The sequence below is a fragment of the Esox lucius genome, chromosome 20 (assembly GCF_011004845.1).
Source record: "Esox lucius isolate fEsoLuc1 chromosome 20, fEsoLuc1.pri, whole genome shotgun sequence".
NCBI classification, from domain to species: Eukaryota; Metazoa; Chordata; class Actinopteri; order Esociformes; family Esocidae; genus Esox; species Esox lucius.
In genome coordinates, this window is record NC_047588.1 from 24,313,220 (window position 1) to 24,327,530 (window position 14,311).

At 42.8% G+C, this 14,311-nt stretch overlaps 1 protein-coding gene across 1 annotated transcript in view; it reads right to left on the bottom strand.

Moving 5' to 3' along the window:
• Nucleotides 1-8,265, bottom strand: part of zmp:0000001114 (suppressor of tumorigenicity 14 protein homolog) — a 43,746-nt gene extending 35,481 nt beyond the window's left edge. Inside the window, exon 1 of the mRNA XM_010885046.5 lies at nucleotides 7,944-8,265. Coding sequence (XP_010883348.1) covers nucleotides 7,944-7,970 — 27 coding nt within the window. The 5' untranslated portion in view covers nucleotides 7,971-8,265. The remainder of the gene's footprint in view (nucleotides 1-7,943) is intronic.
• Nucleotides 8,266-14,311: the final 6,046 nt, after the last annotated feature.

Below are 14,311 nucleotides of genomic sequence, written 5' to 3' on the forward strand. Positions count from 1 at the left end.
GACTACCTGCCTGTTGGGCCCTGTCCAGGGCCTCCCCTGGATAGCATTCAACTGCAGGTGAGCTTTGGGAAAGACTAGGCAAGCTTTTCTGTGCCTGTCCTGGAGAAGTGGAGTCCTCCTTGGTTGACATCCATGGAGATCAGCCTCGTGTAGTGTCCGCTGGAGTGTCTGCCTAGAGATGTTGTTCAGATTTGTCACGATGGCCATGATAGCATCATCCTGGACTCTGTTCTGGTGTGTAGACATTCTTAGTTTGGTTTGGTGTAGGCAGTTGCCGATAACTGCCTAATTTTAGTCATCAATTAAATTGATTGAGAACCACTCCCGTGCCTCTGGCTCAGTCTGTCCACCTAGGAAGTTAAGTGCTCCTACCTATCCATTGATTCGGCCACTCGCTACAGTCATGAGGATGGCTGCACGCGACGAAGGAAAGCTGGGCACATGCCTTAAAGTTAAAGAAGAAAAGGCAGATGTCAGAATTGAACATGGTGAAGTCAAACCAAATTTAATTGTGGCTCCCTGTGAGGGAATTGACACGACTGTTAGCGGAGGCTGTGTTAGGTTCTGACCGTAGCCAACATGCGGAGGTGGCGCCATTGGCTGGTTGTGCGGGGATCAAGCAGGAGCATGCACAGGAGTCGCAGCACTACGGAAGTTTACCTCGGTGTCAGCAACAACAAAGATGGCATTGCGCTACCTACTATTGCTAACTGTCCTGTCAAGGTCCCAAAGTCCGTCGGCGGCGCCAACATGAACGAGAACTGCAGAGGAGTGCAGGGTGAATGGTGACAAGCTGTCATTGGCAACTTAGATAACTGGGCTGATTCGGGCCATCTCCCAGCCAGCTCCGCCTCAGCCCTATGCGACTCCACGTCGTCGCCTTAACGACCGGGTTTGTTGGGGGTGTGATCGATCTGGTCACTTGATCCGGGACTAGCATTCTGCTGACAAATCACAGGGAAACGGAAGGGGTTTCGTAATGGAAGGGGCAGTACGGACCCTAGACCCGCCCCCTCTTACAGGACCACTACTGCACACTGGCATAGAAGGGACTGCAGCCACAGATGAAAAACATTGTTGTGGTGGGTCGCACCATGGCCGGGGACTTCTGTCATGTACCCTTGTCGGTGGAGGGGACGACTTCCACGGCCTTGGTGGAACAATGGATCCACCGTAACAATCGTGCGACCAGACTTCGTTCCGGAGGGTCTATTGTGGGAACCGACAGTGGGGCAGCTGCGAACAGGGACGGGTGAGACCGCCCCCATGTTAGGAAAGAAGATGATGTCACTGACAGTAGGGGGGAAGACAGTGCTGCATCTAGTGTGGGTGGCTAGAGTGCAGGACCCCTGTATACTGGGTTTGGATTTTCTCAGGGACGTTGGCTGTCATTTAGACCTGGGCACAGGCTCCTTGTGCTTTGGGGTGGGTTTGAGGTTGAAATGTCCGCACCGGGGGAAGCCGCTTAGAGAGGGGGGCTGCAGATCCGTGTCTCCTGTCCGCGGGGGTTGGGGGGAGGGTGGAGAGTGATTCAACCCCCACTCCTGTCCACCAGCTGTCTCCGGTGGCCCCCCATCTTCGTGCTGAGGGAAACCACAGACACGCTGCTGCCCACGTCACCTGCCCTAGCTTTTCCAGGCTATGGGGATGTCCGTAGGAGGAACAGTTAGGGACTCAACGGCGAGCAGTGCAAACGGTTGGGACATCTGCCGATTGAGTTTAAGGACTGTTTCGCGTGGGGAGATGGCCTCACCCACCTGGTGCAGCATGACATTGACACAGGTGACGCCCCAACCAGTGAAGATTAGACCCAGACGCATCCCACTGGCGAGGCAGGAGCCTGCAGACAAGGCTGTGGAGGAGATGGAAAGAGCTGATTTTATCATGCCGTCGAATATTTCGTGGCCGGCCCCTGTAGTCATGGTTCCTAAAAAAGGGGGAAAGCTACGGTTCTGTGTCGACTATAGAGGGTTGAATGCTGTTACTAAAAAGGACTCTTACCCACTCCCTCGCATCAATTTCGACTTAGTGAGGGGGTCCCTCCTGGTTCTCCTCCCTCGATCTACACAGCGGCTATTGGCAGGTACCTCTCGCACCAGAGGCTCGGGCTAAGGCAGCCTTCTCCACCCACCGAGGCCACTGGCAATTCAAATAGCTGTGTTTTGGACTATGTAATGCTCCCGCCATGTTCGAAAGCCTGATGGACCAGGTGCTGTCGGACGTCCCCAATAGGCAGTGCCTGGTCTACTTGGATGACATCCTGGTGCACCGCACTTCCTTCGATGGGGCCCTGAAGGCACTGAGGGCAGTGCTGGAGAGGATGGTGAGGGCGGGGCTGAAGCTAGATCCTAAAAAGTGTCACTCCTTGCGGCGAGAGGTAACATTTCTGGGCCATCGTGTAGGGGGGAGGGGCATCAGCACTGAGCCTGAGAAGGTGGAGGCCATGAAAGCCTGGCCAACCCCAAAGTCAAAACAGTACGTTAAGAGCTTCCTGGGGCTGGCGTCCTGCAACCGCAGGTTCGCTGCACCCCTCACGTTCCTGTTGGGAAAAAACAGAGTTTGACTGGAAACCGGTGTGCTGACAGTCTCACCAGGTTGACGTCAGCGGGTGGAGAGAGAGGCAGGAGAAAGACAGGGAGCAGGCACTGTAGTGGGTCCGTGAGGGAAGAAGTGTTACCCCTCTCATCAACCACAAAGAAACTGTGGGCTGGTTTTAGCACTCTGAGACTGGCTGAGGGGGTCCTGTCATGGATTAAAATCCTGCAGCGCACGCAAGGTCCCCCTGCTCAAGCCAGCACAAGTCCAGGCCCCTCTGAAGTTTGCCAATGACCATCTGGATGATCCAGAGGAGGAATGGGAGAAGGTCATGTGGTCTGATGAGACAAAAATAGAGCTTTTTGGTCTAAACTCCACTTGCTGTGTTTGGAGGAAGAAGAAGGATGAGTACAACCCCAAGAACACCATCCCAACCGTGAAGCATGGAGGTGGAAACATCATTCTTTGGGGATGCTGTTCTGCAAAGGCGACAGGACGACTGCACTGTATTAAGGGGAGGATGGATGGGGCCATGTATCGCGAGATCTTGGCCAACAACCTCCTTCCCTCAGTAAGAGCATTGAAGATGGGTCGTGGCTGGGTCTTCCAGCATGACAACGACCCGAAACACACAGCCAGGGCAACTAAGGAGTGGCTCCGTAAGAAGCATCTCAAGGTCCTGTCTCCAGACCTGAACCCAATAGAAAATCTTTGGAGGGAGCTGAAAGTATGATCTCTGTAATTGCAAACAAAGGTTTCTGTACCAAATATTAAGTTCTGCTTTTCTGATTTATCAAATACTTATGTCATGCAATAAAATGCATATTAATTACTTAAAATCATACAATTTGATTTTCTGGATTTTTGTTTTAGATTCCGTCACTCACAGTTGAAGAGTACTTATGATAAAAATTACAGACTTCTACATGCTCTGTAAGTGGGAAAACCAGCAAAATCGGCAGTGTATCAAATACTTGTTCTCCCCACTGTATATACATGAATATGATCTAAAGTGATACAAATAATGCATTATATAATTATGTGAATGTAATGTTGATTACACTGAATTTCTCCCAGTCATGTCAGTTTCTTTCAAAACTGGCTATTGAAGGTGGAAATGGGAAGTCTTAGAATCCCTGATAAAATGTGCCTACATATTCAGGGCCATTTAATGCCCATACTTGCTACATGGCCCCTACCCACAGTTTCAATCAGTAGCCAATAGGCTATTGTTGCTGTACTATTTGAGAATAATGTAGGCCAATCAGAGAGCTCTAAACAAAATAATGGAGCAAATCCCATGAGGTTGTAATAGAAACCGTTTGATTCATGTAATAATCTGCAGCCTATGAGGTATTTAATGCAGTCCTACATTTCATAAGACTGCTACAAAGGTTTTCACATTAGGCTTGACATCAAGGAATACCATAGACCAAATAGAAGACTGTAAATTGCATTGCATGAGGCAAATATACTTTTAAGATTTAAAAAGCATTATAATTATAGATACTAGAAAAGAACATGCTGCACATGGGGCTTGGTACTCTGATCTGAGCAATGAAATGCATGTCCACTTTAAATAAGACCACTTGTGTACTACTGTCAAAAGACTTCTACTCCCATGAGCTTTGGCTCTTCTTACAACAAAATCAGACTCAATCTGGAAGAGTTCGCTTTGTTTCGTTCCATTGAACTGAAAACACACACCTCTCCTTTACTTCAGCCATTTAGCAGATGCTCTTATACATCTGCTCTACGGTTAGAACTAACTTTGGTTACTGGTCAAACACTGTTCAATCATTCAATCAATCAAATGCATTTGTAAAGCCCTTTTTACAACAGCAGTTGTCACAAAGTGCTTTTACAGAAACACCCGGCCTTAAACCCCAAGGTGCCAAGAACAGTAGTGTTTAATTTCAGTACTGTTGACCATTAAACTTTCTGATGTCTTTCTGTGAGACCCTAATCCGTTACCACAAACACATTTCAGCATTCTTTCTCCCATACATACCCATGGCCATCTGAAAAACCCACCTAAAACTGTTTTTCAGATGGCCCCATAAGAAAAATATGAATATAGAATAACAACCTTCCTAGCAGAAAGCAGTTCAGTGGAAATTAAGTTAAAGCTTAATGCTAGAACTCGTGGATGAAGCCGTAGTAATTTTGGAGGCAATTATTGCTTTAGTTGTAAAACTGTATTATATTATTTCAGAACCACTGCTTATATAAAGTAATAAAATAGCACAAGTGTGCACAGTCTAACAACAGATAATACTATGCTGTAGAAATAACAACAAGAATTTAAACAAACCTTCATTGTTGTGAGTTACATATGAATTGTGATACCTCTAAGTTACAAACAAGATGTACCTGTTCAATTATTTAGAGACATGCAGTCTTACTCAGGACATATCAGTCAGTAAACTTACTTCAAGCGTAAAAAATTTTTTGTATTCGCATTAGACAGATCAGATTTTTGTCCCAGACAATCATGTCTGTTGCTGTCTCGGTGTGTGTTCCTTGTATGTGTTCCTTTTCAGGAATAGAAGTACAGTGGATATAAAAAGTCTACACACCCCTGTTAAAATACCAGTTTCTTGTGATGTAAAAGAATGAGACAAAGATAAATCATGTCAGAACTTTTTCCACCTGCAATGTGACCTATAATGTGAACAATTCAATTGAAAAACAAAATTAAATATTTTGGGGGGGAAAACTGTTCACAATAACTTGGTTGCATAAGTGTGCACACCCTTAAACTAATACTTTGTTGAAGCACCTTTGATTTTATTACAGCACTCAGTCTTTTTGGGTAGGACTCTATTAGCATGGCACATCTTGAGGTGGCAATATTTGCCCACTCTTCTTTGCAAAAGCGCTCAAAATCTGTCAGATTGCAAGGATATCTCCTGTGCACAGCTCTCTTCAGATCACCCCACAGATGTTCAATTGGATTCAGGTCTGGGCTCTGGCTGGGCCATTCCAAAACGTTAATCTTCTTCTGGTGCTTTGGGTCATTGTCGTGCTGAAAGGTGAACTTCCTCCTTAGCTTTCTAACGGACACTTGAAGGTTTTGTGCCATCATTTTCTGGTATTTGGAACTGTTCATAATTCCCTCCACCCTGACTAAGGCCATGGTTCCAGCTGAAGAAAAAAAGCCCCAAAGCATGATGCTGCCACCACCATGTTTCACTGTGGGTATGGTGTTCTTTGGGTGATGTGCAGTGTAGTTTTTGTGCCAAACATACCTTTGGGAATTATGGCCAAAAAGTTCAAACTTGGTTTCATCAGACCATAACACATTTTCCCACGTGCTTTTGGGGGACTTGATGTTTGTTTTTTCTAACTTGGGCCGGGATTGGATGTTTTTCTTTGTAAGAAAAGGCTTCCGTCTTGCCACCCTACCTAATAGCCCATTCATATTCAGAATACGGGAGATTGTTGTCACATGTAGCACACAGCCAGTACTTGACAGAAATTCCTGCAGTTCCTTTAATGTTGCTGTAGGCCTCTTCGAAGCCTCCCTGACTAGTTTTCTTCTGGTCATTTAATCAATTTTGGGATGTCCAGTTATTGGTAATGTCTCTGTTTTGCCATATTTTCTCCACTTGATGATGACTGTCTTCACCCTGTTCCATGGTATATCTTGACTGATATCTTTCAACAATGAGATCCCTCTGATGCATTAGAAGCTCTCTGTGGACCATAGCTTTCGCTCTGAGATGCAACTAAGAAAATTTCAGGAAATTCCTATAAGAACAGCTGAACTTTATTTGTGATTAATCAGAGTCACTTAATATGATGGGAGGTGTGTAATGAATTCTATTTAACATGAGTTTGAATGTGATTGGTTAATTCTGAACACAGCCCCACCCCCAGTTATAAGAGAGTGTGCACATTCATTCAACCATTTTATTGTAAGGTTTTTATTTTTCCCCCTGAAAGATTTCAGTTTGTCTTTCAATTAAATTGTTCACATTATAGGTCACATTTAAAGTGGAAAAAGTTCTGACATGATTTATCTTTGTCTCATTCTTTTACATCACAAAAACCTGGCATTTTAACAGGGGTGTGTAGACTTTATATCCACTGTAGATGGGATATCTTTCCTCTGATGCTAGTTGACATGATTGATCAGCTGGACATGGGCTCAACAAAGTTTACACACAAGGTTGGTGGCAGACAGAGATCAAATGTACAGTGCCTTCAGAAATGATTCAGAACCCTTCACTTTATCCACATTTTTTTGTGGTGTAGAATTAATTCATGATTTTCTTTGCCATCAATCTCCACACAATACCCCATAACGACAAAGCAAAAACAAATTTTTAAAAGTGTCTATAAGTAGTCAGACCTTTTGACATGCCTCTCCAAATTGAGCTCAGGTGCATTCTGTGTCCTTTGATCATCCTTGAAATGTTCTATAACTTACTTGACTGGAATCCAATTTCAAGTAAATTCACAAATGTTCTTGCAATAACATTAAACAATGGTGTAGTTACCTGAGATTTTCTTTGACTTTGGTTTTTAATGGGATAGCATTTCTGTATACTTTTTACTGTTTGCCAGCTCACATTGATGGACCCTCAACTCAACAAATAGTGACTGATTCTTTGTGCTGCCATTTACACTTAATTACTCTTTTAGGTGAAATGGCATCCATAGGTGTCCTAAATTTTCAGTAATGCTGCATAATGTGTTGATAAGTTGATTCAATTTTCATCAGTCACTGTTATGCAGAATTCTCATAACCAAAGACACTGGGGCTCAGATCTCATGACCAGGCCCAATTGAAATCCTGTCTACAACACAATATGTTATTTCAATTAGCTAGAAATCTACTATAACTATTTCCCCATGTATATGTTTATGAAGAAAGCAAGAAGTGCCAAATGCTGCACCAACAGTGCTGACCATGTTACAATATAACAATTTGTGCTTAGGTTAACAAAAAGTGCGAGACAGGATTGGCCGGTAGACTAAACCAATTACGCCAATGCCTACCAGGTCCGGAATTTCTAAAAACTTTCTAATGAGCTAATGAAGGCCAAGTTTTACATACTGTTCCAACAAATCTGTAAATCTAGCCTACCAGCCTAGTGGTTGTAATATGATCTACGCCGGAAAATGGCCGCAAATGTGAAGAGGGATGGGCTATCGTAGCTCAGGTAACACAGGAATAGACATACTACAACATAATCGGAGAAGTATCACAGGAACACCTGAACGTGTGTTGTATAATTAGGGCTTCATAACACGTAGTCATATTGTTTTTGGTGATGGGAAATCGGTTTAAATAGGCTACTACATTCAGTGCTCTATTTTCGACCAATAGAATAGCTTATACCTGAGTTACTCATTTGTTTGGTCGTTAATCTTTAAAAAAATTTTTAAACAAAACTTACCTCGGATTCAAACCGTACGGAACTCATATTCGTCAAAGTAGCTATACCTGGAGAGAAATATCCAGTTGGAAGACGTTTCAAATCAAGCAAAACTATTTACAAGTGTTATCCAGTCTTGCAAGTTTCAGATCAACGCGGGAAGGAATTTAATGATTGTTTTTGTGAAAAGTGTCATCCCTTTGGTAGATTCGTTCAATGATTCCAAACGTGATTTTAAAGCTTCGAAACGTTTTTGGTTTTTATAAACGATGTCTTTGCTAAAATAAGGAATTGTAGCTTACACCTGAAACGGACCCTTTCCGTACACACCCACGAACCTGAGTATGTGTTCTCCGCTCGCGCGTCATAAAAAATAGGTGTATCCCAAAATATGTGTGCAATATTTTTGTGACATGCGTTTTTTTATATATATACAAAAAATAAGTTACGTGATGTTTTGAAACGAGCATGCTTTTCTAACAACAATGAAATGGGAAGTGGCGGTTTCTGCTCTTCAGCGGGAGGTCCCTTATAGTTTTTCTTTTTCGTAGTAGGACGTCACATTTTACTGTATCCTAACGGTTGGCCTGCAGATACGCTCCAATTGGACTGTATTGTTATGTTGCTGTTAGAGTGGAAAGGTCTCCACTCGCCTTTTGCCTATAGTGACTAAATATTCTGCCGCAAAGTTAGATACCGGAGTCGGTGAAGGACATAATTATCGGAGGGGTGCCAGGTCCAGAAAATCGAGTGCAAATGCTGCTGCTCAAAATTAGCCCAGAATGCCTGAAGTTTAGTGTGTAGGCTATGTGGGGATCTGAAAGCCCCACAACAACAAAGTGGTTTGACTTTTTGGCAGGTCCCCATTAGGGAAAATTTGATTTTTGGCTTGGGTTAAGTTTGGGATATAGTGTTAGAATACTTTCCGGTTTAATTATTAGGTTATGGTTAAGTTGACGCAAACACGTTGGGATATTGATGTTATGATTGTGTGTGACCTGTGTACTGGAATAAGTTATTTTTTCACCCTGCTTTACATCTACATCCAGAGCAGTGTTCAACTAATGTTAACTGCTATTTTTTATCATTCCAAAGATTCCAACCTATTCACATTTAAATCTGACAATGTCTGCGTCTTTTGTTCTGAATCCAACGTCAACATACTGCAAACTATTATGTTGATACTTTAGATAGCCTAAACAAATGCCATGGGCTCTTGCAGGCGGTTAGCGTGACTGCGCTCTGCTCGCTCTCCCTCATGCATACACATACAATACCTCTTTCCCCTAAAAAGCAGGCCTCCACTTAGCCACGACTAACAGCGTACGCCACCTTTATTAAATTGGGAAATTCTGCGGCCGAAGTTAAGTTCAGAAGTAGACTGTCAAAAACCCAGTTTCCGCGACCAATCAATTTTCACCAGACATTGTTAACAAAGTGGCCCAATTTTGCGCTACACCGCTAACATGGCAACACTGCTTCAGCGTTTTCTAGATGTTATACTCGCGTCCTCTCTACTAAAAAAAAAACATTGGGATTAGAAAGCCAGAGGTTCTTCAACTCACTCGCTCTGATATTCTCATCCAATATGTTGAGGAGAGGAGTCGAGGAGAGTGGACGCAGAGAGTATGAAATTGAGAAAATGCATTCCACAAGCATAAAAATCCTCAAGCACTCAACGTTTCCAGGTCATGTTATTTTGTGAATGCTGCATATAGTTTTGATCGGAATGTCAGTGCTTTATATGTGGATGATCACAATTAAAAACATTTTCCGAGCACATATTTATTCCACATTTGTCTTGATGATAGTACCGTGCACAGACTTTTGGAGAAGCATGTGGCTAAACTGAAAAGCCACAAGCCAATAGATAGTTGCCGGCTCAGAAGAGATCTTGTGTGGCAGTGCATGATGTGCGCAAAAAAGACGGACGACGCATGCCAGTCGGTGTGCGTGCGTGATGCACGTCGACGGAGATGGATGGACACATGCCAACCGAAAGGGCATTATATAGCAAAGGATGTACCCCTCTTTGTTTACAGATACAGGTTTGTTGTGTAAGTTAAGATCTACTAGAAGGATTAGGATACAATTTATCTTCTCAAAAGCTGATAGAGCATTAAGTGCAATAGGTCTTGTGTTGATGTGTATTTTATAAAGCAGAGAAAAAGATAGTCAAGTTAGAAATTCACCAGAATACTCAACTATTAGGATTGATGACACTGATACCCACCATCCAGGAAAAGATACCATTATCTTACCATAAGTGCCCCCTAGTGACTAAATATAGATTTTCAAATGGTGTAGTAAAATAGTTTGGATTTAAATAATAATTTAAGTTGCAAGTACAATCTCTAGGTTTCAAAAGTGTGCCTGCTAGGGAACCAGAGAAATTAGAGATCCCCATAATTAGCATATTTTGTACTCCTTGGCGCAATTGTCAAAACAATTCAAAAAACTAAAAGATAATGCAATAGCTTTTCAATATATATATATATATATATATATATATATATATATATATATATATATATATATATATATATATATATATATTTATGTATAATGATGATAAGTACTTCGCTATCCCTCTGGAATCGTGGGACTGATTCGAGCCAAGGGTTTTTCCCATACAACAGCACCACCACTGGGCCTAACTGAACCATACTTTACATTTTAATGTATATAACTTAGTGTGCACGCTGTCACATGGTTTAGGAGTAACAAAAGCATGGCCTTTATAGCGTCATTGTATGGTTAAGGTGAAACATACTTGCAACTGCTTACCATTATTGGGAACTTGTTCACCAAGTTCTATTAAGATCCAAATATCAATGCCTTATTTATAGGCATTTATTTGTTAGACCCCACAAACATGAACAGTAATGTAGGCCAGGTTTTTTACGTAGTAGTCTGGAAAATACAGCATTGTTAGAATGTCATCCATAGATGCTACATGCCAACTTATGTGCAGATAAGATTATCCCATCCCAGAGAAACTGCAATGTAGGTGGTTTTAAGAAAATACAAAGTTGAAAATCCAAATTACTTTCTTGTAAGGAGGCTGACTTAACTAGCAAATGTTACAACTCTCAGTCACAAGGGGTATGGGCCGTGAGATTTAGAAAATGTCCCAGCATATTTCTTGTTATAGCTCCACCATTGGTCCAATTGGCATGCCATTGGATGAGATGCTGTATTCCAGTGCCATTTACAATTCTGCCAAGATTCACCTTTCTTTGCTTTACAACCAGTAAATTGCACTTTAATTTTCCACTGTGGTTACTGATGAATAATAACCAAAGCTAACAAATACAATTGTTAAGCTGCTAAAACCCTAAAAATACATCAAAGTTATACTTTACATAGCACAGCACGAGAAAATAAGAAAGTGTGATCATTTGGCCAGAAATTCTTATATCATGTCTGATCATAGTCAAGGTCTTTACTACAGACCACTGCAGGAAAAAGGAAAGTTTTGAGTGAGGAACAGAAGCGTTTAATTTGCAGGGGTGTCTTCATTTTAACCCTTCTGTTCCTCACTCATAACTTCCCTTTCAACTTTTTTGGAAAGGAAAAAAAAAGTTGGAGTGGTTGGTCTCTTCATTTTTTCCGGAGCTGTATGAATGACATGGGAAAACATTCAGTATATGGTTAAGAGGTAATTTCTCTCCATACTCAATTTCATAACGGCAATGGCTGAGGACCAGGTGGATATGGTGTTGGGCTTAGCTCATGGATGGTATTGTATAGCAGCAGACTTTCCATGGTTAAGATGTCTAGATAGACTACCGTTCAAATCTTGGGGTCACCTAGAAATATCCTTTTAACTTTTTTTAAAGAAAAGCACATTTTCTATCCATTAAAATAACATCAAATTTATCAGAAATACAGTGTAGACATTGTTAATGTTGTAAATGACTATTGTAGCTGGAAATGGCAGAATCTTTATGTAATATCTACATAGGCGTACAGAGGCCAATTATTAGCAACCATCAGTTCTGTGTTCCAATGACATGTTGTGTTTGCTAATCTAAGTTTATCATTATAAAACCATTTCACAATGATGTTAGCACAGCTGAAATCTGTTGGGCTGATTAAAGGAGAGTTCTTTAGATTAGTTGAGTATTTGGAGCATCAGCAATTGTGGGTTTGATTACAGGCTAAAAACGTCCAGAAACAAAGAACTTTCTTCTGAAACTCGTCAATTTATTCTTCTGAGAAAGGAAGGCTATTCCATGTGAGAGATTGCCAAAAAACTGAAGATCTCATACAACGCTGTGTACTACTCCCTTCACAGAACAGTGCGTCTAACTGTTTGGTTTTGGTTAGTGGGTCTAACCAAAATAGAAAGAGGAGTGGGAGGCCCCAGTGCACAACTAAACAAGAGGACAAATACCCTGCTCGAAGAAATTAAGGAAACATGTAATCATCACAGTATAACACCAAGTCAGTTCAACTTTAGGAATATCAACCTGTCCAGATAGGAAGCATAAGCGATTGTGAATCAGTGTCACCTGTTTTAGTGCAAATTAAAGTGACAACAGGTGCATGGGAGAGGCAACAGCAAGACAACCCCCAAAAAGGGAATGGTTTTGCCGGTGGTGGCCACAGACAATTGCTCTCTCCTTAACCTTCATGACTGATTCATCTCTAGTTTTGTGTTTTGCTAGTGTCCTTGCCACTATTTGTAACATGATGCAGAACATGCAGCCCATTCAGGTTGCACAGGTAGTCCAGCTCCTCCAGGATTGCACATCCATACATGCCATCATAAGAAGGTTTGCCATGTCTCCCAGTACAGTCTCAAGAGCATGTTACACAAAGAGAGCTGGACAGGCCGTAGAAGGGCATCAACTCAGCAGCAGGACCGGTATCTGCTCCTTCGTGCAAGGAGGAACTGGAGGAGCACTGCCAGAGCCCTACAAAATGACCTCCAACAGGCTACTGACCAAACTATCTGAATCAGACTCCATGAGGGTGGCATGAGGGCCCAACATCCTCTAGTGGGACCTGTGCTCACAGCCCAGCACCATGCAGCTTGATCGGCATTCGCCAGAGAACACCAGAATTGGCAGGTCTGCCACTGGCGCCCCTTTCTCTTCACAGATGAGCGCAGGTTCACACTGAGCTCACGTGACAGACATGAAAGAGTCTGGAGACGCCGTGGTGAACGTTATGCTGCCTGCAACATCATCCTGCATGGCTAGTTTGGCAGTGGATCAGTGATGCCTCCACATGCTAGCAAATGGTACTCAGACAGCTGTTAGGTACTGGGATGTAATCCTCAGACATGGATCACACTCTAAGTCAATTGTCAATTCCCTGACTTTACTGACTAAAAAGCTGAATTTCCATTACTTATAATGAACGGAAAAACAAGCAGCCTATGTGCAGAATACTGAGCTGACAAAAAACAGCCTTGTGTATTTTAAACCCATCAGTTTGCAAGCTTTATTTATTAGTTCACAGATGTTTTCAGTACAAAACTAAAGTTTCACTGCTTAAACGTACAACAATCAGCCATAACATTATGACCACTGACAGGTAAAGTGAATAACACTGATCTTTAATCTTGTTATCATGGCACCTGTCAGTGTGTTGGATATATTAGGCAGCAAGTGAACATGCTGTCCTCAAAGTTGATGTGTTAGAAGCATGAAAAATGGGAAGCGTAAGGCTCTGAGCGACTTTGACAAGGGCCACATTGTGATGGGTAGATGACTGGGTCAGAGCATCTACAAAACTGCAGCCCTTGTGGGGTGTTCCCGGTCTGTAGTGGTCAGTACCTATCAAAAGTGGTCCAAGGAAGGAAAAGCGGTGAACCGGCGACAGGGTCATGGGCAGCCAATGATGCACGTGGGGAGCGAAGGCTGGCCCGTGTGGTCCGATCCAACAGACGAGCTACTGTAGCTCAAATTGCTGAAAACGTTAATACTGGTACTGATAGAAAGGTGTCAGAACACACAGTGGATCACAGTTTGTTGCGTATGTGCCAACAATGGGCACATGAGCATCAGAACTGGAATATGGAGCAATGGGATGTGGCCTGGTCGGATGAATCACATTTTCTTTCACATCACGTAGATGGCCAGGTGTGTGTTCGTCGCTTACCTGGAGAACACATGGGACTAGGATGTACTATGGGAAGGAGGCAAGCCGGCGGAGGCAGTGTGATGCTTTGGTCAATGTTCTGCTGGGAAACCTTGGGTCCCACCATTCATGTGGATGTTACTTTGACATGTACCACCTACCTGAGCGTTGTTGCCGACCATGTGTACCCTTTCATGGCAACGGTATTCCATGATGGTATTCGGCCTCTTTCAGCAGCATAATGCGCCCTGGCACAAAGCAAAAATGTTTCATGAATGGTTTGACGAACACAACAG